Source organism: Rhinopithecus roxellana, chromosome 16 (assembly GCF_007565055.1).
Source record: "Rhinopithecus roxellana isolate Shanxi Qingling chromosome 16, ASM756505v1, whole genome shotgun sequence".
NCBI lineage: Eukaryota > Metazoa > Chordata > Mammalia > Primates > Cercopithecidae > Rhinopithecus > Rhinopithecus roxellana.
Genome location: NC_044564.1, coordinates 111,712,868 through 111,738,680, shown reverse-complemented (window position 1 = coordinate 111,738,680; position 25,813 = coordinate 111,712,868). Strand labels below are relative to the sequence as shown.

Sequence of the window (25,813 nt, the reverse complement as noted above, 5' to 3'; positions counted from 1 at the left end):
TCGCCTGGCTAGTTTTTTGTATTTTTTAGTAGAGACGGGGTTTCACCGTGTTAGCCAGAATGGTCTCGGCCTCCCAAAGTGCTGGGATTACAGGCTTGAGCCACTGCGCCCGGCCGAAAGTCACTCTTTTACAGTATTGAAAAGAGGAAAACTAACATGAAACTTTGAATTTCATAAACCTGATCAAGTTGTATTCATTGAGCATCTATAGACTAGAGACAATATTCATTTATTGACTCATTTTCAAGAGCATGTTGCATGCTAGGCACTGTTCTAGGCATTAACAAAATTGCCCTGATACAATATGCAGTACTACAATTAATTATCTTTACTCTGAAACAGTAGACTGCAATCATCATGCTTTCTCTCCTCATTTAACAAGCATCCTGTTTTGAAAGTCTCTTGCAGCCAGTTATCTGACAAGGTACAAGAGCTAATTCTTGATGTCCTACAGACTGCTTTCCTTAGGTTTAAAATAGACTCTCCTTCAACATTTGAATCAGAAGACAAAAAACCTTTTATCATTGTATGTCTAATTTTTCTTAACAGCAGCAGTTAATTCTTTGTTCTTACTATTCTAGAGAAGTAGGTGAAAATGTTTCCCTTATGTGTTTTATTTTTGCTCTTTAAATTAATTCATTCTGAGAGATGAGACTGTGTTCTCAGTCTGTGTTAATAGCACAAGCTTAATTGTTGTTTTGTTTTCCTGTAGAAATCTCATGTGGTCCACCAGCTCACGTAGAAAATGCAATTGCTCGAGGCGTACATTATCAATACGGAGACATGATCACCTACTCCTGTTACAGTGGATACATGTTGGAGGGTTCCCTAAGGAGTGTTTGTTTAGAAAATGGAACATGGACATCACCTCCTATTTGCAGAGGTAAGGAAATATTTGCATGGTTATTTCTTAGTGAAACTGCAGAGAAATGTGTATAGAAATCTGATTTGTCCAACAATTAATATGCATGCTGCTTTATTCTTCCTTGGCTTTAAAATTTCTTTTAACAGCTGTGTCATTTTCTTTTAATGTTATGGTTTGAGTTTTAAAAGCACATAGAACTCTGAGGTTCTGTGCTTGAAATTCTGCAAAACAGAAAGAGGTAATGAGGCACCCTAGTATTATGTCCTTCTAAAACTTACACTTTTCTAATAAAATATAGTTTTTATACATCATAATAATTATTTCATTCATTCTACAAATATTTGCTAAAAGTCAAGAAGTATGCTAGTACACACAGATATAACCAAGGAACTAAAAGAATAATTGAGTTGTTGGATGAGTTGACCACATAAACAGTGTTCAGATTTGGACTTTAACAACTGGTGAGGCAAGGAATATTGAGGTAGTCAATGGATGAATGGCATGAGCCTCAAAAGAAACAGGGGCTATTGCACGAGAAAGAGGATTCATTGTCTGACAGCAACAATAAGAAGTGAGATCACCAATACATGGGATGTAAGAGAATGTAGAGCCTTTTGAGAGAGTTGTTGAGGGGGGACATCTTAAAGGAATATCCCAGACTTCACTTAAATTCTAAAGTCAGAATGAGTGTTGTGTGTGTGATGTTGAAACAACATAAATGTCTGTTGACAGATAAATGGATTAAAAAAGTGTGTGTTGATAGAAGGATGATGATGATAAGAAGATAGATTAGATAGACATGTAGATAAAAATGGGTAGACACAATGAAATATTAATCAGCTTTACAAAAGAAGAAAATCCTGCCATTTACAACACATGGATTAACCTGGAGGACATCACGCTACATAAAATAAGCCAGACACAGAATGACATATACTGCCCGATTTTGCTGATAGGTGCAATCTAAAATAGTCAAACTCATAGAAGCAGAGAGTAGATGGTGGTTCCCAGGAGCTGGGAGGGGGGTAAGGATAGGCAGGTGTTAGTCAAAGTATCAAAGTTTCAGTTATGCAAGATGAATAAGTTCTAGAGTTCTAACATCCAGCAATGTGACTGTAGTTAACAATACTGTATTGTATACTGAAAATTTGCTGAAAGGATAGATCTTGTGTTCTCACCACAAAAAAAGAAAGATAGAAAACAATAACTATGTGAGGGGATGAATGTGCTAATTAGCTCACTTGTGATGATTATTTCACAATCTACATAAATCAAAACATCAGGTCGTAAACCTTAAATATATACAATTTTTATTTGTTGTACCTTAATAAAGCTACAGGGAAAACTGCAATAATAACAGCCAATATAATGCTGTATTTCTCCACATACTGAAATTTCCTCTTGAGATTTGATTTTTGTTTTTCTTCCTGAAAGCTTGATTCAAGGAAATAGTATGAAATATAAAGGAGCAATCCTATTTTCTGACTCCTTCCCTTCCATAATTCCCTACATTTGTGACCCATCCTGCTTCTTTTCCAGCCGTCTGTCGATTTCCATGTCAGAATGGAGGCATCTGCCAACGCCCAAATGCTTGTTCCTGTCCAGAGGGCTGGATGGGGCGCCTCTGTGAAGAACGTGAGTTGCTCTTCAGATCTTACTTTGAGTCCTGACAAATTGCCTGGATGCTCCCACCTGAGGGGAGTTACCAGGAAATGGTTGTAGTGTTGGGAAGAATTCATTTGCTGTAAGTCCTTGTCCACACCAAACAGTACACATATGTGTCAATAGGTTGCAGAAGATCTAAAATATTCATGACTTTGACAATACTGTTATTAAGATCCATCTAAAGTCATCTTCACATGCTCCCTGGCACAAGTTTGCAAAAGTCTTCTTGAGAAGGACCTTGTTGTAAAGTCTCTAAGCCATCCTCTTCCCTTAACTCAAGGTCTACTATGTGCTATGTCAATCATTGCTACAGTTGGTATAAAAGGGCACCACTGCAAAACATGTACTTTGCAGGTAATATTTGCAGCTCACCATTTCCTCTTTGTTGTTAAGAATGGTTTATACTAATTAAGAAAATAAGGAAAGCTGGCACTCCTATATCCATACTTGGTAAATTAATATAGAATTTTGATCCTTATAGAAACACATTTGAATTTGAAATTCCAGGGAAGTATAGATAGTGATGTTAAATTTTTTAAATGTCTCAACTACACTTTATTTCAATATCTTAAAATATATATAAGGATAAAATGGTTTCATATTTCAATGAGAGCAGTGTATGTAAACCATTAAGAGTGATTCATGTGATGGTCATTGGTCTATACCAGTTTTTCCTAAAGGGCAGAAATTTTATAAGAGACTAAAATGTTTTAAGTGTGACTTTTTCAACTAATCTATAAAGGAAAATGTATGATGGAAATAAATTTAGGCTGCTAACAACTCACCAAAATAAGTATTCTCAAGTGATTAAAAAAGAAGAGACATCACACTTTTCTCTTCCAGCTCACCCCAATCATTCCATTTCACCTAGAGCTCACAGACTTAACCTGTTCTTATGTCAAGAGTCCAAAGACTTAGTGAGCATTGACTTTGGGGTACCTCATGACAGGCCTGGCTTGGCTGGCTTAGCTGGCCTGGCTCACTGAGCGTATGCCTGCCCTCCTTCATTACACCAGGGCTTCCCAAGCTTTGCTGTGCATACAGATCATCTGGGAGATCAGCAGATCTGGGTTGGTACCTGACATCTGCGTTGCTAACCAACTCCTAGGTGATGCTGAGACGATTGGTTAGGGAACTTGATTTTGAGGAGCAAGGCAACAATCTCACATCTTTTAAACAGACTATGCCTCTTTAAAGATTTCTATTGTTTCTAGGAGGAGGAATGATAGTCACCGACAGTGTAGGGGACACATCATTCAGTCACCATCAGGCTTCAGCTTCTCGGAAATAAAGGGTGTGTTGTCCCATTGCTACCAAAATGTTGCAAACTCCAATCCTATGTTATAGCCCATCTGACTCCCATTCTCAAATTTAGTTCAAGACAGGAACAGAGCCTCAAGGCAGCCAAATCCTCTTAGAACATTTTATGTAATTTGTAATGGAAATTTGAAACTATAATAAATGGAGACTGTTCTGCTTATTTTGTGAAGAGTTAAAGCAAAGCACTTTGCAGACACTGATTACCGAGTGTCTTCACTGAAAGTGGATTTGGCCTTAGAGTCATTATATGTGGCTAAGAATCCAGGCTTACTCTCCTGATTGTGTTTTCCCAGTGATACTCATTAATAAGCAGAACACATGCAGGAAAGTTATTTAGTGAGTCATATAAGGTTTCACTCCTGCAAAATGTTTTCTGAACTCTTGAACCTGTCTGAGATGTGTATTTTGATCAATGCCATTTCAATCCCACCCTCCTTTTTTTTTTTTTAGCAATCTGCATTCTTCCCTGTCTGAACGGAGGTCGCTGTGTGGCCCCTTACCAGTGTGACTGCCCGCCTGGCTGGACAGGGTCTCGCTGTCATATAGGTAGGCCTCTTTCATGGTTTGTTTTCTTGGTGGCTCAGTCCCATGAAACTCCAGAGGACATTGAAGAGTATGACTCAGACTCAGAAGTGGTGGTAAAGTGAAAAAGTACTGATGTTTCTGAAAAATTCCTCAAGATGATCCCTCGACTGGTGTCTCAACACTGAATTTTATGGTTGCCTAAACAGGTTTCCCAGTCATGTGCCAAAGAATAGCACCTAAGTTGACTCAATTATCTTCTTTATGTCATCTGCTTCATTTTGCAGAGCATAGAGAAGACATTACACAGAGGTTCAGAATAATATTTATTTTAATCTCTAAGAAGCTAAATTACTAAATTCATGCTTATTCTTTAGAAAGAACAAGGTTATATACATGAATACAATTTAAATTAAAATGAAAAAAAATCACTTTATCCGGTCTACCATTGAAGAGTATTTAGGTTGATTCCATGTCTTTGCTGTTGTGCATGGTACTGCAATGAACATACACGTACATGTGTCTTTACGGTAGAATGATTTCTATTCCCTTGGGTCTATAGCCAGTAATGGGGTTGCTGGGTTGAATGGTAGTTCTGTTTTTAGGTCTTTGAGGAATTGCCATACTGCTTTCCTCAATGGTTGAACTAATTTACACTCTTACCAACAGTGTATAAGTGTTCCCTTTTCTCCACAACCTCGCCAGCATCTGTTTTTTTGTTTTGTTTTGTTTTTTGAGATAGAGTTTCACTCTGTTCACCCAGGCTGGAGTGCAGTGGCGTGATCTTGACTCACTGAAACCTCCGCCTCCCGGGTTCAAGAGATTCTCCTGCCTCAGCCTCCCGAGTAGCTGGGATTATAGGCACCTGCTGCCACACCCTGCTAATTTTTCTATTTTTAGTAGAGACAGAGTTTTGCCATGTTGGCCAGGCTGATCTTGAACTCCTGACCTCAAGTGATCCACCCACCTTGGCCTCCCGAAGTGTTGAGATTACAGGTGTGTGCCACTGCATCCAGCCTATTGTTTTACTTTTTAGTAACAGCCCTGAAGCTGTAAAAAAGAATGAGACCATGGGATATAGATGGAGATGGAGGCCATCATCTTTAGAAAACTAATGCAGGAACAGAAAACCAAATACTACACGTTCTCACTTGTAAGTGGGAGCTAAATGGTGGGAGCTAAATGATGAGAACACATGAACACAGAGAGAGGAACAATAGACACTGGAGCCTACTTGAGGGTAGAGGGTGGGAGGAAGGAGAGGATCAGAAAAAATAACTATTGGGAACTAGGCTTAGTAGCTGAGTGATGAAATAATCTGTACAGCAAACTCCTGTGACACAATGTACCTATACAGCAGACCTGCACATGCACCCTTGAACCTAAAATAAAAGTTAAAAAAAAAGTTTAAAGAAAAAAGGAAAAAAATTACAAAACTCATCAAAGAGATGGTTTCTTATCATGGACAACAGTAACAAATGGTAGTTGATTGATTCATAACAAACATCCTCTTAGCACCTCTTGTGGACCTCAAATACAGCATTTGGCCCACTGTACTTTGACATCTGTTCATTTGCTTGATTATCTATCCTTTCCCCCACTAGATTATACGCCACCTGAGGGCAAGGATTTTATCAGCTTTATATCCCCAGTGCTTAGCATAGTGCCCAAATATAATAGGTATTTTTAGTAAATGTCAAATAACTCAATTTAAAATGACAAACTACCTTTCTAATGTCCTAAAATTTCAAGCCACCATTTAAAAAATAGGGCTTGCTATATTTATTAAGTATTAATTCTGACATACCACTATTCTTCCTATAAACAATGTTTATACCACTTCCTCAGTGGAGTAAAATGTAAACGGCATGTAAAGTATAGATAGGGATTCCTGACACCAGAGCTTGTCATGAACCCTAAGGCTAGGAAGACCATATAATTTAGCGTCTAAACCAGGACATTTTTGAGAGTAAAAGAGGCACTATTAATAAGTAAACCAGAAAAATGAGACTGAAAAGTACCATTACAGACAAAAGCAGATAGGCAGTCATCACCCTACTTAAAGCCAAAATTGAGCCATTCATGAAGGTAGAGAAGGAAAAATGTCCTGGAGGCTGAATTTGAAGGCCTTATTTGAGACTCTGAAAGCAGTCTATATAGTGTTTGTTTATAATAAATCAACCTTGATATTTACCCACGTTTCTCCTGCTCATCTATAAACAAGCTCTGCTTTTTTCCAGATACCTTACTGGTGCAGGTAATGAATGAATTACTCTTGGCTCACCTTCCCTTTCATCTGAGGTTACAGCACCATCACTATTTTTGTTCTTTCCTGCTCAGCATCCCTCACATTCTACTCCACACCACTGTCACCAGCCAGTAAAAGATCCTGGATCATGGCCCAGTTGACCTTCTTGTCACCATGTCCCTCCAGACTGAACATCATCAGTGTACTACTTTGGCATGTCTTTGCCCTGGTTTAGGAGCCTAAAATCGTTCTCTATTTTAGTCTCCACATCCACCCGGAATTCTGTTGACTTCCAAGGTACTGCATAAGCCAGCTTCCACACACCTGAAGCACAACTCACTTCTTATCCTACCATTACACACTGTGCCCTGCAGTGACGGTTTTCTCACCACCCCTGCAAGCAGCCTGTTCTCCCCAGTCTCCTTACATGTGCACATGATCTGCCTCTTTCTTCCACCTATTCTAGCCTCACTCAACCCCCAAGTCCTAGCTAAGTTTCTTCTGATCTCTAAACTTGTTCAATATCACAATAATCTACTTTCTAACATTCCATTTCTATAAATGTTACACAACTAGTTAGAATCATGCAGTTAAAGCTAATAAATGGATCTGATTTATGTGAATTTCTTCTACACCTTAGCTCTTTAACAAGAATATGCTCCTTAATGACACTGACTATGGTCTTCGTTTTTCCAAATCTTATAGCAGCTACCTCAGCATAGATCCTATTTATACCCCTAAGTACTAAGCATATCATAAGCATATAAAACAGGGGCTCCTGCCCTCCGGAATTTCAGTCTAGGAAAGGGGAAGGGATACGGAATGGCCTGTAAATAGATAACTAGGATATGTTAAGATAGAGGCTAATCAAAATCTATAAAATGGGCTATGACAACAGTGAAAATGGGTAAACTAACCAAATGTCAAAGTTCAGAAAAAGCTTCGCAAGCATAGAATCTGAGGAGAAACAAAAGGAGTCACCAGAAGAAAATCAATGCAGCTAAAGGCATGAATCACAAAATACACAGATGTGTTCAGCAAAGGATAACCAAAGCCATAGAGGAAATGCAGGGGAATGGCTGGAATGAAGCTCTAAAGATGGGCAGCATCAGATCAGGAAACGCATCGCATGCCAAGTGCAAGATGCTAAATTATGTGTTGAGAGCGACAGAAGCCACTGAAGGATCTTAAGCAGGAAAATCATGTGATCAGATTTTCTTTTAGAAAACTGATTTTGGCAGCAGTATGAAAAGTGGAAGAAAGCAAGACTTACAATAGAGAGATTCATTGGCGGGGGGCGGTTTGTAAAAGCAGAATTGGCAAGAATTAATGAAGTCAGGAGAAACAACCACAAAAGAGCAGATTTGAGAGACAGTAAAGAGTAAGAATCAATGCTACTTGGTTACAGATCTATTGTGAGGGGTAGAATCCATGTAGAGTCAAAACTACTTGGAAGAGTAAAAGCTGTTTCCAGCTTGGGCATTGGAGTGGAAGATGATGCCATTTACTGAGATAGAGAAGCCAGGAGAAGCCATAAGGAGTTAGGTATGGACACACTGAGTTTGAGGGGACTGTGAAACATACAAGGGGAGTAATAGGCAGTTGGATGATAGTTTAGGGTCTCAGAAAATTCATTTAGATGAAGATAGAGATTTATAAGTCATCACTGAAAAATACTCATGGGGGGAAATATAAGACTGCAGAAGACACATGACATGAAAAGGTGGCCCTGAATGAACACTGGGACCACCGATGTGATAGGGAAGGAGGATTAAGCTTTTAGACAAAGAAGTAAAAGTAATGACTAGTTTGTTAGTGCAGTCAGGCACTGCTAAATCAGCATAGTCCTGAAAAGGAGTAACGTATTCTTATATCAGCAAGCAGAAACTATGGAGAGTTTGTTTTCAGTTACTGAGTTTTATTTTTGCCTGTTTTAATCCTGCTTTATTTCATAATTTTCTTTCCCATTAGATTGCTAATAAGTGCATTCTGCTGGCCAGCTCTTAATCTTAACTTACCAAGAGAGCTCCCCAAGGGGAAAGGCATATTTTACTTCTTGTCCTCTCTCTTGTTCTGTCTGAACAAGGACCAGTGCTTATCAAGTGCCTGCTACTTGCTTAGCAGACATTTTCTCCATATTTTATGAATGAATGACTGAAGAAATGACATTTACTTATATTTCACCAAAAAGGAGTTTTTCATCCAGGAAAGAGCCTGCCTTTCTGTGCTACAGAGATTGGAATGGTTCTTATTTCCAGCTTTCTCCCAACAGACATTTTATTTCCTTCCTACAAGGAGTTCTCCTTTCTCTTTGATATATTACACTTGCTGGTATTAGGTCATGATGAATTTTCAGCATCTTCAGGTTTTTTAACAAATGTATGCAGATGAAGAGTTTGGTTATGAGATTATGGATTTGTGAGAAAGGCACCTAGATAGTAAACCTTTCGGTGTTCTCTCAGGGTTTTATCTGTGGCTGACCAGTTTCTGTAATTCCAGTTAAAGCTGATACCATGAAATGTGTCCCCTCGCCAAACACAAAGGGATGTTGAATCATCTGTTATTTTAGACAATCCATGTGCCTAATTTATTGTCATAAAATTGATGTCTGACTTAATCACCCAGTCAATCATAGAGTTCAATGCTAACTCCCTTGAGGAATTTACACTCTTGAGCTTCAAGTCAGTGGCAAGAAATTTTTAAAAAAGGAAGAAATGTACAAGCTAATTGAACACACAAAAAAATTATAGTTCAAAATGCTCAAAGTGTCAGATTGGTGGCATAAATAAAAAAGGCATAAATAAAAAAAATTAGAGAAGAGGAAAATCAGTGGACTTGGAGTGATCAGCAAAGCCTTCAATAAGTATGTAGAACTTAATCTGGGACTTAAATGTGAAAACTGACCAGCTTGGAAGGAAAAAGGGAGGTAGTACCACATAAGGATGTGAGGTCAAGCAGAGCAGCAGAAATGGATAATGCTAACGGTATATGAAGACCAGCAGTGGCTGCTGCAGGAAGCAGAGGCAAATCTTATCCTACGTGCCTTTATGGATATTGTCAGGATTGCTAAGTATTAAATAAATGTGTGGGCTTTTTATTCCAGCTGTTTGCCAGTCTCCCTGCTTAAATGGTGGAAAATGTGTAAGGCCAAACCGATGTCATTGCCTTTCTTCTTGGATGGGACATAACTGTTCCAGGTAAGATAACCAAAAACGAATGTTCACCTGTAACATGAAGACTCTAAAATTCAAGTAAATTGTCATAAGAGCCAGAAGTTATCTCTATCTAGTTTGACTGTAAGTATTTTGTATGTGAAAATATCCATTTTGAGACATGGTCTCTAAATTTGAACTAAAACCAAAGCTAAGAAATATTAGTTCAGGATTGACAAATAAAACAAGAATGTCTCAAACTTAAGCAGTCTTGTGCTGACTTCAGCAGCACAGATACTAAAACTGGAACTTCATAGAGAGGATTAGTATGACCCATGCTAGAGGATGACACACAAATTTTTGAAGCATTCCACATTTTTTGCAATTTAAAAAAAGAAAAAATGGGTTATATAAATAAATAAATAAATAAATCATCTTCTTGAACAGAAGATTGCATCCTACAGATGCAAGGATGTAAAATAAATAGACAATATATTTTATTGAAAATGACCTGCCAGGTGCGGTGGCTCAAGCCTGTAATCCCAGCACTTTGGGAGGCCGAGACTGGCGGATCATGAGGTCAGGAGATCGAGACCATCCTGGCTAACATGGTGAAACCCCGTCTCTACTAAAATATACAAAAAACTAGCCAGGCGAGGTGGCGGGCGGCTGTAGTCCCAGCTACTCGGGAGGCTGAGGCAGGAGAATGGCATAAACCCGGGAGGCAGAGCTTGCAGTGAGCTGAGATCCGGCCACTGCACTCCAGCCTGGGCGACAGAGCGAGACTCTGTCTCAAAAAAAAAAAAAAAGAAAAGAAAATGACCCAATGGATGTTTAAGTTCTTCATTACAATAAAAATTGTACTGAATTGATAGGAAATGTTTATTTTAAAGTAAAATATTTTTGTTTTATATTTTAGTGTTTATATGCGTAGCATTTCATTGACTACAAAAAGATTATGTAAAAATATGTTTTTTCATTGGTTTCTCACTTCTGACCAGATAAATATTATAGTTTAAAAATACTATCACAAAAATAAGTCAAAGTGAAAAAAATAGTTAAAAGATCATTTATATCTTTTTAAACATCAGGAAAATCATCAGCCATATTATGCCATACCATAGATAAAATATTTTCAACATTCAAACATTGTCCTCACCAATGTTGCAATGTTGAAATATTATCAGCTATGTTTTAAGACTTTCAATATACATCCCTGCACTTAGATTTGTATTATGTACACTTACCCCATCATATAGGACTCATTAAAAACAAATAGGTATTTCCACATTCATTTTTTAAAGTGAGAAAAATTCAGTTAACTGAAAACAACTTTTATTTTTCATTTCCTGGTTTGTTATGTTGATTGGAATGTCAAAGTCAACTTGCAAATATAAAAAAAGCAATTACAGTAATGCCAGTGAATTTCCTCACATCATCTCAAGTGTATGCCATCTCTGCAAAAAGAGAAAAAATAAACTGAACCCTAAACAGCAAATTTGAAATGGACAAATATATTAAGAAGCTGCCAAGGTTATACCTTTACTTGGCCGGGCGCGGTGGCTCAAGCCTGTAATCCCAGCACTTTGGGAGGCCGAGACGGGCGGATCACGAGGTCAGGAGATCGAGATAATCCTGGCTAACATGGTGAAACCCCGTCTCTACTAAAAAAAAAAAATACAAAAAACTAGCCGGGCGAGGTGGCGGGGCCTGTAGTCCCAGCTACTCGGGAGGCTGAGGCAGGAGAATGGCGTAAACCCGGGAGGCGGAGCTTGCAGTGAGCGGAGATCGCGCCACTGCACTCCAGCGCGGGCGACAGAGCAAGACTCCATCTCAAAAAAAAAAAAAAAAAAAAAGATTATACCTTTACCTGACAGCAGAGTTGAATTTAAGAAAATGAGAGCCAAATAAAGAGGAAATAAAAGAGCAAAAAAACAAAACAGTGACTCAAAAAAAGTATTTAATACTTTCTTATAAATATTAGATTTTATATTTCAACCTCTTCATTTTTGAGATAAAGAAAAGGAAGTCCAGAGAGAGTTTGCGTGATTTGAAACCTGTCCATAGGAGTTCTTTCTTGATTGAGGAAAGGATAATTATTAGCTTGTATGAAAAATATTGTACATAAATAAGAAAAACAAGATCTAGATTTTTATGCAAAAGTTTGATGTAGGCATCCCAGAAAAATAATGGCAAATTAAGCTGAGAGGTGTAGCCCACATTCAAGGGAAAGCTAACTAGCAACCCAGAGGACCAGGCAGATTCCTCCTCCGTATACTGTAATTCTTGTTAAAACTCTAAGCAGTTTAAGCAAAGAAGAGGATTTATCATCACAATAGAGGGACCTTGGATGGAACCCAAAGACAAAGGAGTGGTTGAGCATCAGGAGGACCAGACGAGGGATGCGAAGCCACATGTGCCTCTCCACCTCCCCTGTCACCGCCTCTTCCAGGGTCTGCTGCATCCTCTGTCTTGCTGCGGAGTGGTTTTCTTCTGTTTGGTTCACATGGAAGGGAAGGACAGAATTTCTCTCTCTTTTTTTTTTTTTCTTAAAGACCGAGTCTCACTCAGATGCCCAGGCTGGAGTGCAGTGTGCAATCTCGGCTTACTGCAGCCTCCTCCTCCTGGGTTCAAGCAATTCTGTCTCAGCCTCCTGAGTAGCTGGGACTACAGGCATGCGCCACCACACCCAGCTAATTTTTGTATTTTTAGTAGAGATGGGATTTCACTATGTTGGCCAGGCTGGTCTCGAACTCCTGACCTCGGGTGATTTACCCACCTTGGCCTCCCAAAATGCTGGGATTACAGGCATGAGCCACCATGCCCGGCCAGGACAAAATTTCTTCCAGAATTTTTTACATGTCACCATACAGTATCCAGAGACACAGTACACTGTCCCAGTTTAAAAATCCAGGACTCTGGTTGGTCCAGACTGATTCAGTGGCCAAGCATGAATCAATGAACTGTCCTGGGTTGGATTATGTTATACCAACATAAAGGGTAATTTTGTCAAAAAACTGGGTAAAAGGGAAGAAAGTCTGGCAATTCCCAGAAGAAAGGAAAGTGGGAGGGGGAGAATGCTTTTCTGAGAAAGAAACAATAAATGTTACCGTATAATTTTTTCCTTCTCTCCTATGAGACTGAGTGCCTTAAAGTTTGTATGCTGGGCTGACTGTGATGGCTCACACCTGTAATCCCAGCAATTTGGGAAGCCAAGGCAAGCAGATCACTTGGATCCAGGAGTTCAAGACCAGCCTGAGCAACATAGGAAGATCCCATCTCTACAAAAAATACCCAGAAAAATTAGCCAGGCATGGTGGCACACGCCTGTAGTCTCAGCTACTCAGGAGGCTGAGGTGGGAGGATTGCTTGAACCCAGGAGGCGGAGGTTGCAGTGAGCCAAGACTGTGCCACTGCACTCCAGCCTGGGCAACAGAGTAAGATCTTGTTTTTAAAAACAAACAAACAAAAACACATGCCTAGTGCCTTGTACAGGCACAAAAATCACTGCTCAGTAAAAGCTTGTTAACAGATGGAGCAATTTCCTGGCATGATTGTCAGCTGGTAGAGAAATGCCTTATGGCATCCATTAAATCCCTCAATGTTTAACATCCTGTACTGATAAATAAGACTGACCTGACCTTTTTCCCAGATAATTCAGTGGTTCAGAAGGAAATTGTGTTTCCTCTGACCTCTGTGCACATCTTCAGAAAACTGATCCTAAGCAAATACCATAACTAAAAACCATAGATTCTTAGTGGACTAAGAGACCTTCAGGTTCATTGGGTCCAAACCCCTCATTTTACAGAAGAGAGAATTGTAAGATGGAAAACTAGTGGCAGAATCAAGACTAAAACTCAGGTCTGATGCTTCTCAGATCTTTCCATAAGTTAGCACTCCATGCCTCTCAGTTATCTCAAAGAATGACCCCCATCCCTATAAACATCACAGATAATGCCCAGGTATCTGGGACTTTCAATCCTGTTTTCATCAACCCCTAAAGAGATGTTAGCTCTTCAGTTCAATTTCTTCTTTTGAATCTATTTGGTTGCTTTTTTTTCCAGGAAAAGGAGGACTGGGTTTTAACCACTGCACGACCAGCTGGCTCTCCCAAAAGCAGGATCATCTCTCCTTGGTAGTGCCTGGGCATCCTGGAACGTATGCAGAGAAAGTCCAACATGGTGCTGGGTCTTGTTTAGTAAACTTGTTACTTGGGGTTACTTTTTTAATTTTGTGATATATTTTGTTATTCCTTGTGACATACTTTCTTACATGTTTTCCATTTTTAAATATGCCTGTATTTTCTATATAAAAATTATATTAAATAGATGCTGCTCTACCCTCACAAAATGTACATATTCTGCTGTCTATTGGGAAAGTTCCTGGTACACGTTTTTATTCAGTTACTTAAAATGATTTTTCAATTAAAATATATTTTGCTACTAAATAATATTTTGCTGGATAGTACCATTTTATGAGGTGGCCAAGGGATTCATAGAGAGGACTCATGATCTTTCATCTGTGCCACTGGCACCACATGGGAGACCCCTTACAATAAAGGAGACCCCTTCATTCTGGTTCCATCTTCTTTACAATGTGTGTAATAATAAAAGCTTTTTCTTTCACTTAATCAGGCAGTAACTGTTGGACCTAGTACTCTCCACCACATAATTGTCTCCTGGTACTTAGGGTAGCCTGGCTAATTATTTTCTCAGCATTTGAAAAGCCATAGGTATTAACTTTGTGGATGTGGAGAAACAGCATAATGACATTGGTTCACAACGAAAGTGCTAGCCTTCTTTCTCATGGCTGGAATAAGAAATCCAAGAACTGGAAGATTAACAGAGAGCTGATACCTGGACTGGTAATCCCACAACTCACTATTTTGGGAGAAAGGAGGTAGGAAGGGGAAAGACAGGGAAAGAAGGAAAAAGACAAATGGGAAACGTTCCCCAGAGCTGTACACTCCTGGTCCCACCTGCAAAAGAGAATTGCAGCCACCTAAGAAAAAGCTGAGCTGCCTCTCAGTCCTCACTGTCACCTACCTCTATCACAATACTTGTACCAAGATGAAGACTTCCCCAGACTTCAGAAAATAAAGTCAAACCCTAGATTTTGTTTTAAAATAGGAAACTCACAATCAACTTGCCTCCATCCTCTGGGAAAACTGCTCCCACACAGGCCTTGGAGTGTGTTGTAGCACTATGGAGGAATGCAAAAAGATGAAAAAGATTTTGATTCTCCTAGTGGTTCTCTTCACTACCATAGGCATCCCTCAGCCATTGACTCCTCCTTCTTTCTCTTGACATTCACTTTCTTGACCAGTCTTACATGCTTATGAGTCTGCCTTCCAATAAATTTACTCATAGTCCATTAACTTCCAAACCATGTTGACCTTTGTCATTTATAATCATAAAAACATAAAAATACAGTCAAAAAGGCTGGATGCAATGGCTCGCACCTATAATCCTAGCACTTTGGAAGACTGAGGTGGGCAGATAGCTTGAGCTCAGTAGTTCGAGACTAGCCTGAGCACCATGGAGAAACCCTATCTCTAAAAAAAAAATAAATAAATACAAAAAAAAAAATACAAAAATGAGCTGGGCATTGTGATGCATGCCTGTAGTTCCAGCTACTTGGGGAGGCTGACGCAGGAGGATTGCTTGAACCTGGGAGGACAAGGCTGCAGTGAGCTGAGATCGCACCACTTCACTCCAGCCTGGGTGACAAAGTGAGACCCTATTTCAAAAAGAAAAGAAAAGAAAATACAGCCCCAAATCTGAGTAATAAGAAAAACAGTACCAGAAAAAATTAAGCTAAGAAAACAATTGGAAACAGCACTTAGTTCTGAAAGTACCTACTAAATAAGTATACCTTCAAAGTGGAGTTTGTATTGGGTTACTTTGAATAGGCTGAAAGGTTTATATTTTCACAGTAAGTCAAAGTAGTCCTGGCATATAGAGAATATAAGGAAGTAAAGCACCATGCAAGTGAGGTGTGGAAATAATACATATTTAGAAATGTGAGTCACAGAGTAATGATACTAAAAATAGTTGAAGAATACTATTTTTTAATCTTCCATACTATGCAGAGAAGACCAGTGTAGGAAAACAAAAATTTTAAAAAGAAATTTAAAAATCTTTCATACAGATATATCTTGTAGTGAATTTTTGAAGGGGGAGCCATTCACCATGCTATATAAACTATCCCACAAGCTGGAAAAGATGACAAACATTGAGTAGTATTTGCCAGGTATTTACCAAATACCACTCTGATGCAAAAACCTAACAAAGATGAAAATGAACTCTAAATCATATAATTTAACTTTCAAACTAGTTTTTGAACAACTAATAATACATGCTACACACTGCAGTAGGTGTTTTAAAGAGATTAGTTCTTTGAATCTTCACAACAATTCTACTGAGATATGTATTATTATCTTTATTTTATAGATGAGGAAAGTGAAACTCTGAGAAGTCCAATAACTGATCTAAACTAAATGGCAAACCCAAATGAACCCCAAGCCTGATTTACTCTAAAACTCATAAACTTCCTACTCTACTGTTTCTGCATTTTTGACCTACATCTAACACTAGGTAATATTTAGCAAATTTAGATGGCCGAATAGGAACAGCTCCAGTCTCCAACTCCCAGCACGAGCGACACAGAAGACCGGTGATTTCTGCATTTTCAACTGAGGTACTGGGGTCATCTCACTGGGGAGTGCCGGACAATCGGTGCTGGTCAGCTGCTGCAGCCCGACCAGCGAGAGCTGAAGCAGGGCGAGGCATTGCCTCACCTGGGAAGCGCAAGGGGGAAGGGAATCCCTTTTCCTAGCCAGGGGAACTGAGAAACACAACACCTGGAAAATCGGGTAATTCCCACCCCAATACTGCGCTTTAAGCAAACGGGCACACCAGGAGATTATACCCACACCTGGCCGGGAGGGTCCCACGGCCACGGAGCCTCCCTCATTGCTAGCACAGTAGTCTGCAATCTAACCGAAATGGCAGCAGCGAGGCTTGGGGAGGGGCGCCTGCCATTGCTGAGGCTTAAGTAGGTAAACAAAGCTGCTGGGAAGCTCGAACTGGGTGCTCACAGCAGCTCAAGGAAACCTGCCTATCTCTGTAGACTCCACCTCTGGGGACAGGGCACAGCTAAAAAACAACAGGGGAAGCAGCAGAGGCCTGTGCAGACGCAAACGACTCTGTCTGACAGCTTTGAAGAGAGCAGTGGATCTCCCAACACGGAGGTTGAGATCTGAGAACGGACAGACTGCCTGCTCAAGTGGGTCCCTGACCCCTGAGTAGCCTCACTGGGAGACATCCCCCACTAGGGGCAGTCTGACACCCCACACCTCACAGGGTGGAGTACACCCCTGAGAGGAAGCTTCCAAAGTAAGAATCAGACAGGTACACTCGCTGTTCAGCAATATTCTATCTTCTGCAACCTCTGCTGCTGATACCCAGGCAAACAGGGTCTGGAGTGGACCTCAAGCAATCTCCAACAGACCTACAGCTGAGGGTCCTGACTATTAGAAGGAAAACTATCAAACAGGAAGAACACCTATACCAAAACCCCATCAGTACGTCACCATCATCAAAGACCAGAGGCAGATAAAACCACAAAGATGGGGAAGAAGCAGGGCAGAAAAGCTGGAAATTCAAAAAGTAACAGCGCATCTCCCCCTACAAAGGAGCGCAGCTCATTGCCAGCAACGGATCAAAGCTGGTCAGAGAATGACTTTGACGAAATGAGAGAAGAAGGCTTCAGTCCATCAAGCTTCTCAGATCTAAAGGAGGAATTACGTACCCAGTGCAAAGAAACTAAAAATCTTGAAAAAAGAGTGGAAGAATTGATAGCTAGAATAATTAATGCAGAGAAGGTCATAAATGAAATGACAGAGATGAAAACCATGACACGAGAAATACGTGACAAATCCACAAGCTTCAGTAACCGACTCGATCAACTGGAAAAAAGAGTATCAGCGATTGAGGATCAAATGAATGAAATGAAGCGAGAAGAGAAACCAAAAGAAAAAAGAAGAAAAAGAAATGAACAAAGCCTGCAAGAAGTATGGGATTATGTAAAAAGACCAAATCTACGTCTGATTGGGGTGCCTGAAAGTGAGGGGGAAAATGGAACCAAGTTGGAAAACACTCTTCAGGATATCATCCAGGAGAACTTCCCCAACCTAGTAGGGCAGGCCAACATTCAAATTCAGGAAATACAGAGAACGCCACAAAGATACTCCTCCAGAAGAGCAACTCCAAGACACATAATTGCCAGATTCACCAAAGTTGAAATGAAGGAAAAAATCTTAAGGGCAGCCAGAGAGAAAGGTCGGGTTACCCACAAAGGGAAGCCCATCAGACTAACAGCAGACCTCTCGGCAGAAACTCTACAAGCCAGAAGAGAGTGGGGGCCAATATTCAACGTTCTTAAAGAAAAGAATTTTAAACCCAGAATTTCATATCCAGCCAAACTAAGTTTCAAAAGTGAAGGAGAAATAAAATCCTTTACAGATAAGCAAATGCTTAGAGATTTTGTCACTACCAGGCCTGCCTTACAAGAGACCCTGAAGGAAGCCCTAAATATGGAAAGGAACAACCGGTACCAGGCATTGCAAAAACATGCCAAAATGTAAAGGACTATCAAGGCTAGGAAGAAACTGCATCAACTAATGAGCAAAATAACCAGTTAATATCATAATGGCAGGAACAAGTTCACACATAACCATATTAACCTTAAATGTTAATGGACTAAATGCTCCAATTAAAAGACACAGACTGGCAAACTGGATAAAGAGTCAAGACCCATCAGTCTGCTGTATTCAGGAGACCCATCTCACATGCAGAAACATACATAGGCTCAAAAGAAAGGGATGGAGGAAGATCTACCAAGCAAATGGAGAACAAAAAAAAGCAGGGGTTGCAATCCTAGTGTCTGAAAAAATAGACTTTAAACCATCAAAGATCAAAAGAGACAAAGAAATGGTAAAGGGATCAATTCAACAGGAAGAGCTAACTATCCTAAATATATACGCACCCAATACAGGAGCACCCAGATTCATAAAGCAAGTCCTTAGAGACTTACAAAGAGACTTAGACTCCCATACAATAATAATGGGAGACTTCAACACTCCACTGTCAACATTAGACAGATCAACGAGACAGAAAGTTAACAAGGATATCCAGGAATTGAACTCATCTCTGCACCAAGCGGACCTAATAGACATCTATAGAACTCTCCACCCCAAATCAACAGAATATACATTCTTCTCAGCACCACATCGCACTTATTCCAAAATTGACCACATAATTGGAAGTAAAGCACTCCTCAGCAAATGTAAAAGAACAGAAATTATAACAAACTCTCTCTCAGACCACAGTGCAATCAAACTAGAACTCAGGACTAAGAAACTCAATCAAAACCACTCAACTACATGGAAACTGAACAACCTGCTCCTGAATGACTACTGGGTACATAACGAAATGAAGGCAGAAATAAAGATGTTCTTTGAAATCAATGAGAACAAAGATACAACATACCAGAATCTCTGGGACACATTTAAAGCAGTGTGTAGAGGGAAATTTATAGCACTAAATGCCCACAAGAGAAAGCTGGAAAGATCTAAAATTGACACTCTAACATCACAATTAAAAGAACTGGAGAAGCAAGAGCAAACACATTCAAAAGCTAGCAGAAGGCAAGAAATAACTAAGATCAGAGCAGAACTGAAGGAGATACAGACACAAAAAACCCTCCAAAAAATCAATGAATCCAGGAGTTGGTTTTTTGAAAGAATCAACAAAATTGACAGACCGCTAGCAAGACTAATAAAGAAGAAAAGAGAAAAGAAATAAATAGACGCAATAAAAAATGATAAAGGGGATATCACCATGGACCCCACAGAAATACAAACTACCATCAGAGAATACTATAAACACCTCTACGCAAAACAACAAAAAAATCTAGAAGAAATGGATAATTTTCTGGACACTTACACTCTTCCAAGACTAAACCAGGAAGAAGTTGAATCCCTGAATAGACCAATAGCAGGCTCTGAAATTGAGGCAATAATTAATAGCCTACCAACCAAAAAAAGTCCAGGACCAGATGGATTCACAGCTGAATTCTACCAGAGGTACAAGGAGGAGCTGGTACCATTCCTTCTGAAACTATTCCAATCAATTGAAATAGAGGGAATCCTCCCTAACTCATTTTATGAGGCCAACATCATCCTGATACCAAAGCCTGGCAGAGACACAGCAAAAAGAGAATTTTAGACCAATATCCCTGATGAACATCAATGCAAAAATCCTCAATAAAATACTGGCAAACCGGATTCAGCAGCACATCAAAAAGCTTATCCACCATGATCAAGTGGGCTTCATCCCTGGGATGCAAGGCTGGTTCAACATACACAAATCAATAAACGTAATCCAGCATATAAACAGAACCAAAGACAAGAACCACATGATTATCTCAATAGATGCAGAAAAGGCTTTTGACAAAATTCAACAGCCCTTCATGCTAAAAACGCTCAATAAATTCGGTATTGATGGAACGTACCTCAAAATAATAAGAGCTATTTATGACAAACCCACAGCCAATATCATACTGAATGGGCAAAAACTGGAAAAATTCCCTTTGAAAACTGGCACAAGACAGGAATGCCCTCTCTCACCACTCCTATTCAACATAGTGTTGGAAGTTCTGGCTAGGACAATCAGGCAAGAGAAAGAAATCAAGGGTATTCAGTTAGGAAAAGAAGAAGTCAAATTGTCCCTGTTTGCAGATGACATGATTGTATATTTAGAAAACCCCATTGTCTCAGCCCAAAATCTCCTTCAGCTGATAAGCAACTTCAGCAAAGTCTCAGGATACAAAATTAATGTGCAAAAATCACAAGCATTCTTATACACCAGTAACAGACAAACAGAGAGCCAAATCAGGAATGAACTTCCATTCACAATTGCTTCAAAGAGAATAAAATACCTAGAAATCCAATTTACAAGGGATGTAAAGGACCTCTTCAAGGAGAACTACAAACCACTGCTCAGTGAAATAAAAGAGGACACTAACAAATGGAAGAACATACCATGCTCATGGATAGGAAGAATCAATATTGTGAAAATGGCCATACTGCCCAAGGTAATTTATAGATTCAATGCCATCCCCATCAAGCTACCAATGACTTTCTTCACAGAATTGGAAAAAACGGCTTTAAAGTTCATATGGAACCAAAAAAGAGCCTGCATTGCCAAGACAATCCTAAGTCATAAGAACAAAGCTGGAGGCATCACGCTACCTGACTTCAAACTATACTACAAGGCTACAGTAACCAAAACAGCATGGTACTGGTACCAAAACAGAGCTATAGACCAATGGAACAGAACAGAGTCCTCAGAAATAATACCACACATCTACAGCCATCTGATCTTTGACAAACCTGAGAGAAACAAGAAATGGGGAAAGGATTCCCTATTTAATCAATGGTGCTGGGAAAATTGGCTAGCCATAAGTAGAAAGCTGAAACTGGACCCTTTCCTTACTCCTTATAGGAAAATTAATTCAAGATGGATTAGAGACTTAAATGTTAGACCTAATACCATAAAAACCCTAGAAGAAAACCTAGGTAGTACCATTCAGGACATAGGCATGGACAAGGACTTCATGTCTAAAACACCAAAAGCAATGGCAGCAAAAGCCAAAATTGACAAGTGGGATCTAATTAAACTAAAGAGCTTCTGCACAGCAAAAGAAACTACCATCAGAGTGAACAGGCAACCTACAGAATGGGAGAAAATTTTTGCAATCTACTCATCTGACAAAGGGCTAATATCCAGAATCTACAAAGAACTCAAACAAATTTACAAGAAAAAAACAAACAACCCCATCATAAAGTGGGCAAAGGATATGAACAGACATTTCTCAAAAGAAGACATTCATACAGCCAACAGACCCATGAAAAAATGCTCATCATCACTTGCCATCAGAGAGATGCAAATCAAAACCACAATGAGATACCATCTCACACCACTTAGAATGGCAATCATTAAAAGGTCAGGAAACAACAGGTGCTGGAGAGGATGTGGAGAAATAGGAACACTTTTACACTGTTGGTGGGATTGTAAACTAGTTCAACCATTATGGAAAACAGTATGGCGATTCCTCAAGGATCTAGAACTAGATGTACCATATGACCCAGCCATCCCACTACTGGGTATATACCCAAAGGATTATAAATCATGCTGCTATAAAGACACATGCACACGCATGTTTATTGCGGCACTATTCACAATAGCAAAGACTTGGAATCAACCCAAATGTCCATCTGTGACAGACTGGATTAAGAAAATGTGGCACATATACACCATGGAATATTATGCAGCCATAAAAAAGGATGAGTTTGCGTCCTTTGTAGGGACATGGATGCACCTGGAAACCATCATTCTTAGCAAACTATCACAAGAACAGAAAACCAAACACCGCATGTTCTCACTCATAGGTGGGAACTGAACAATGAGATCACTTGGACTCGGGAAGGGGAACATCACACATCGGGGCCTATCATGGGGAGGGGGGAGGGGGGAGGGATTGCATTGGGAGTTATACCTGATATAAATGACAAATTGATGGGTGCTGATGAGTTGATGAGTGCAGCACACCAACATGGCACAAGTATACATATGTAACAAACCTGCACGTTATGCACATGTACCCTAGAACTTAAAGCATAATAAAAAAAAAAATATTTAGCAAATTTAATGTTTTAAAATACTTGAGAGGCAGATGGTATTTTACAATAATACCACATGAAATGCATAAGAGCAATAAATACGGAAAAGGCATTCGATAAAATTCAGCACATTCTTAAATTTCTAAAAAAGCAGTAAGTGTCCAGCATACTGAAGTTTATGTTTCAATTATAATCAATCCTATTATGAACCACTACATGCCTCAGTTTAAAATCAGAAACAAAGCAAAATAGCTATTCCCGTTCATCTTGAGTATTATTCTTCAGTTCTAGCCAGAGCTATAATATATGAAATAAATAAAGAGTATAGAAATGAGAAAATTGTCACAGTTTCGTTTTGGCAGGAGATATAATAATATATCTTGTAGAATGAAAACTCAAAAGCATGAAAATCCATTAGAAGCATTGAGTCCAGTAAACGATGAGAACCAGATAAACATACCAAAAGAAAGAGCTTCCCTGCATATTAATTATAAATAGAGAATATAGTAAAAATCTTCTACTCACAGTATCAGCAAATATATACATATGGATTATACAGATAAGAAATGTATATAGTCTCAAGGAAGAGAATTAGAAAAATATACCTGTAAACATTCATCAATGCTCAGCTCATGGAGAAGCATGCCGTTTCTTGGATGAGAGAACTGTATGTCCTAAAGATGTGATTTTTTTCCAAATAAAGTCACAAGCTTCATATAGTTCCAATTATATTTGCCATATTGGGTTTTTGGGGAGATCATGACCAATTTATTCTAATGTTTATTACAAACAAAAGCAAAGTGGAAAATTAAAATATTTTAGAGAAAAACAATGAAAAATATCTTTTTAAAAATTAACACATAATAAAAAGCTACAGTAATTAAAATAGTATATGCTGGAACAAGAATCACAAAAGCATCAATGTGATAATCTCTACATATGAATTCAAATATTTTATTTAAAAACTCACAAGTGGCCAGGCACAGTTGCTCACGCCTGTAATTATGGCACTTTGGGAAGCCGAGGCAGGTGAATCACTTGAGGTCAGGAGTTCAAGACCAGCCTGGCCAACATGGTGAAACCCCTTCTCTACTAAAAATACAAAAAAAAATTGCTGGGCTTGGTGGCACACGCCTGTAATCCCAGCTACTCGGGAGGCTGAGACAGGAAAATCACTTGAACCCAGGAGGCAGAGGTTGCAGTGAGCCGAGATCTTGCCATTGCACTCCAGCCTGGGTGACAGGACAAGACTTTGTCTCAAAAACAAACAAAAAACACCTCATAACTGATCAAGAAAACCTTCCAAAAAAAATGAAGCCTCAATAGTCAGTCAAATGTTTATCATAAAATATTAGAAAGCAAGAGAGAAAAATATTGAGTGACTGGTATTAGACAATTAGTAAAAATTTGAAAATCTTTTTGTTTGAATTCTTACCACATAAAAATAAATTCAAGGTGGATTGTGAAGTAAATACTGATATGAAAACCATAAAAATTGTCTTTAGAGTTAATTTTCTCAAACATTTGAAGGATTAAAAACCTAGACGTTCCAATAAAATCACAGTGGGAATGGTGAGCAGAGTTGACGGCATAAGTAAATTGAGAGTTCTGGATGTCATCCAAAAAATTGTATCAAAATGTTGTCAAGTTTCTTATGACAGACCAAGGAATCGTGTTTATACTACCTTCATCATATAAATGGGAATAAAAAAACTTAATAAAGCTCAAGAACACAGACAACCCACCAGAGAAATGCAATAAACTTATTTTCATATGTATGTGAAAAACTATTCCACCTCACAAACACAGCACACAAATTCAAATAACAGTGGAAACCTTTTTGCTTTTCAGATTAGCAGAGATTTATTTTTAATGTTAATAACTAATGCTAGCAAATGTGGGATGAAATAGAAAATTGTATGCATTGTCAGTGAGAGTGCCTATTTTATTTTTTCCAGCTTTATTGAGGTATAATTGACAAAAAATTGTATATATTCAAGAATGTACAATGTGATGATTTGATACATGTATACATTGTGAAATGATTAGCATAATCAAATTCATGAACATATTCAGCACCATACGTAGTTACCATTGTTGGAGGAGTTAGGTGGTGGTGAGGACATTTAAGATCTATTCTCTTAGCAAATTTTAAGTATACAATACAGTATTGTTAACTATAGTCACCATGCTGTAGATTGGATTCCCCAGACTTGTTCATCTTATAACTTATAACTTATAACCCTTTGACCAACATCTACCCATTTCCCCCACTCCTCCCCTTTCTAGCCCCTGGCAACCACTATTACATTCTCCACTTCTGTGAGTTTGACTATTTTAGATTCCATATATAAGTGAAATCATACATTATGTATCTCTCTGTGTCTGGCTTATTTTGTGTAGCATAATGTCCTTCAGATTCATTCACGTTATTGCAGATGGCAGGATTTCCTTCCTTTTATGGCTTAATAGTATTCCACTGTGTGTGTGTATGTGTGTGTGTACCACATTTTCCTTTTCCATTTTTATATTTGTAAATGTTTTAATATCCACAAAAGTAATCATCTTCATAAAAATTAATTGAAGTAAAAGTCCCACATTAATGTGTGTGTGTGTACATAATTTTTCTATTTACTCTAATTAACCTGACAAGTACATTGGCATCTATTCTATAAATGTAAAGATCTTGTCTCTGTTTAGTTTTGTTTCAACACAACTTTAGGAGTCTCTAGTGAAGAGTTCAGATCAATATGATGATTAGTTTAATATAGAAATAGAAGCTATTACCAAGAGGAAATACTGATAAATTTTGAGACACTTGTATATGTAGGAGGAAAATATTTGCTTGCAATCAAATTAAGGGATTTTTTAAAAATCAATTATTAAAATTATCAGTACATTTCTATAGCATATCCTTGTACTTTATGGGTTCTCCAGGTAAGAGATGTCCAAAGAGGTGGACACACTCATAATATCTCAAGTTTGCCAGCAAAGTTACATCAGAATCACTTTCCTATACTTCCTCAACAACGAACATAGCAGCAGCAACACTCATTTCTTTGAAAAGATCATATTTAATTACTCATGATTTTCTCCTAACTCTGACCTTAAGCCAGGTACATTCATTTTTTCCCCTAATTATCTTATAAGCCACCATTCAAGGTGGCCTGGGCCGAAAGTGTAGGTTTGGATGGAACTCGAAAGAAACTGAGTAATTTGAAAATAATGAGAAGCAGCCAGTCAGAATGGTTATTATTAAAAAGACAAGACAATAACATGGCAAGGATTCAGAGAAA

General features: G+C 38.8%; 1 protein-coding gene and 1 non-coding gene across 2 annotated transcripts in view; both read left to right on the top strand.

The window, feature by feature from the left end:
* The window catches only part of SVEP1 (sushi, von Willebrand factor type A, EGF and pentraxin domain containing 1), a 260,322-nt gene extending 246,196 nt beyond the window's left edge, over positions 1-14,126 (top strand). Inside the window, exons 44-48 of the mRNA XM_010365569.2 lie at positions 713-883; positions 2,405-2,500; positions 4,301-4,396; positions 9,724-9,817; positions 13,837-14,126. Of these exons, the coding sequence (XP_010363871.2) occupies positions 713-883; positions 2,405-2,500; positions 4,301-4,396; positions 9,724-9,817; positions 13,837-13,858 (479 nt within the window). The 3' untranslated portion in view covers positions 13,859-14,126. The remainder of the gene's footprint in view (positions 1-712; positions 884-2,404; positions 2,501-4,300; positions 4,397-9,723; positions 9,818-13,836) is intronic.
* Positions 10,046-10,152, top strand: LOC115894151. The gene has a single exon (XR_004054185.1). It is a non-coding gene; the product is annotated as a U6 spliceosomal RNA (small nuclear RNA).
* Positions 14,127-25,813: the final 11,687 nt, after the last annotated feature.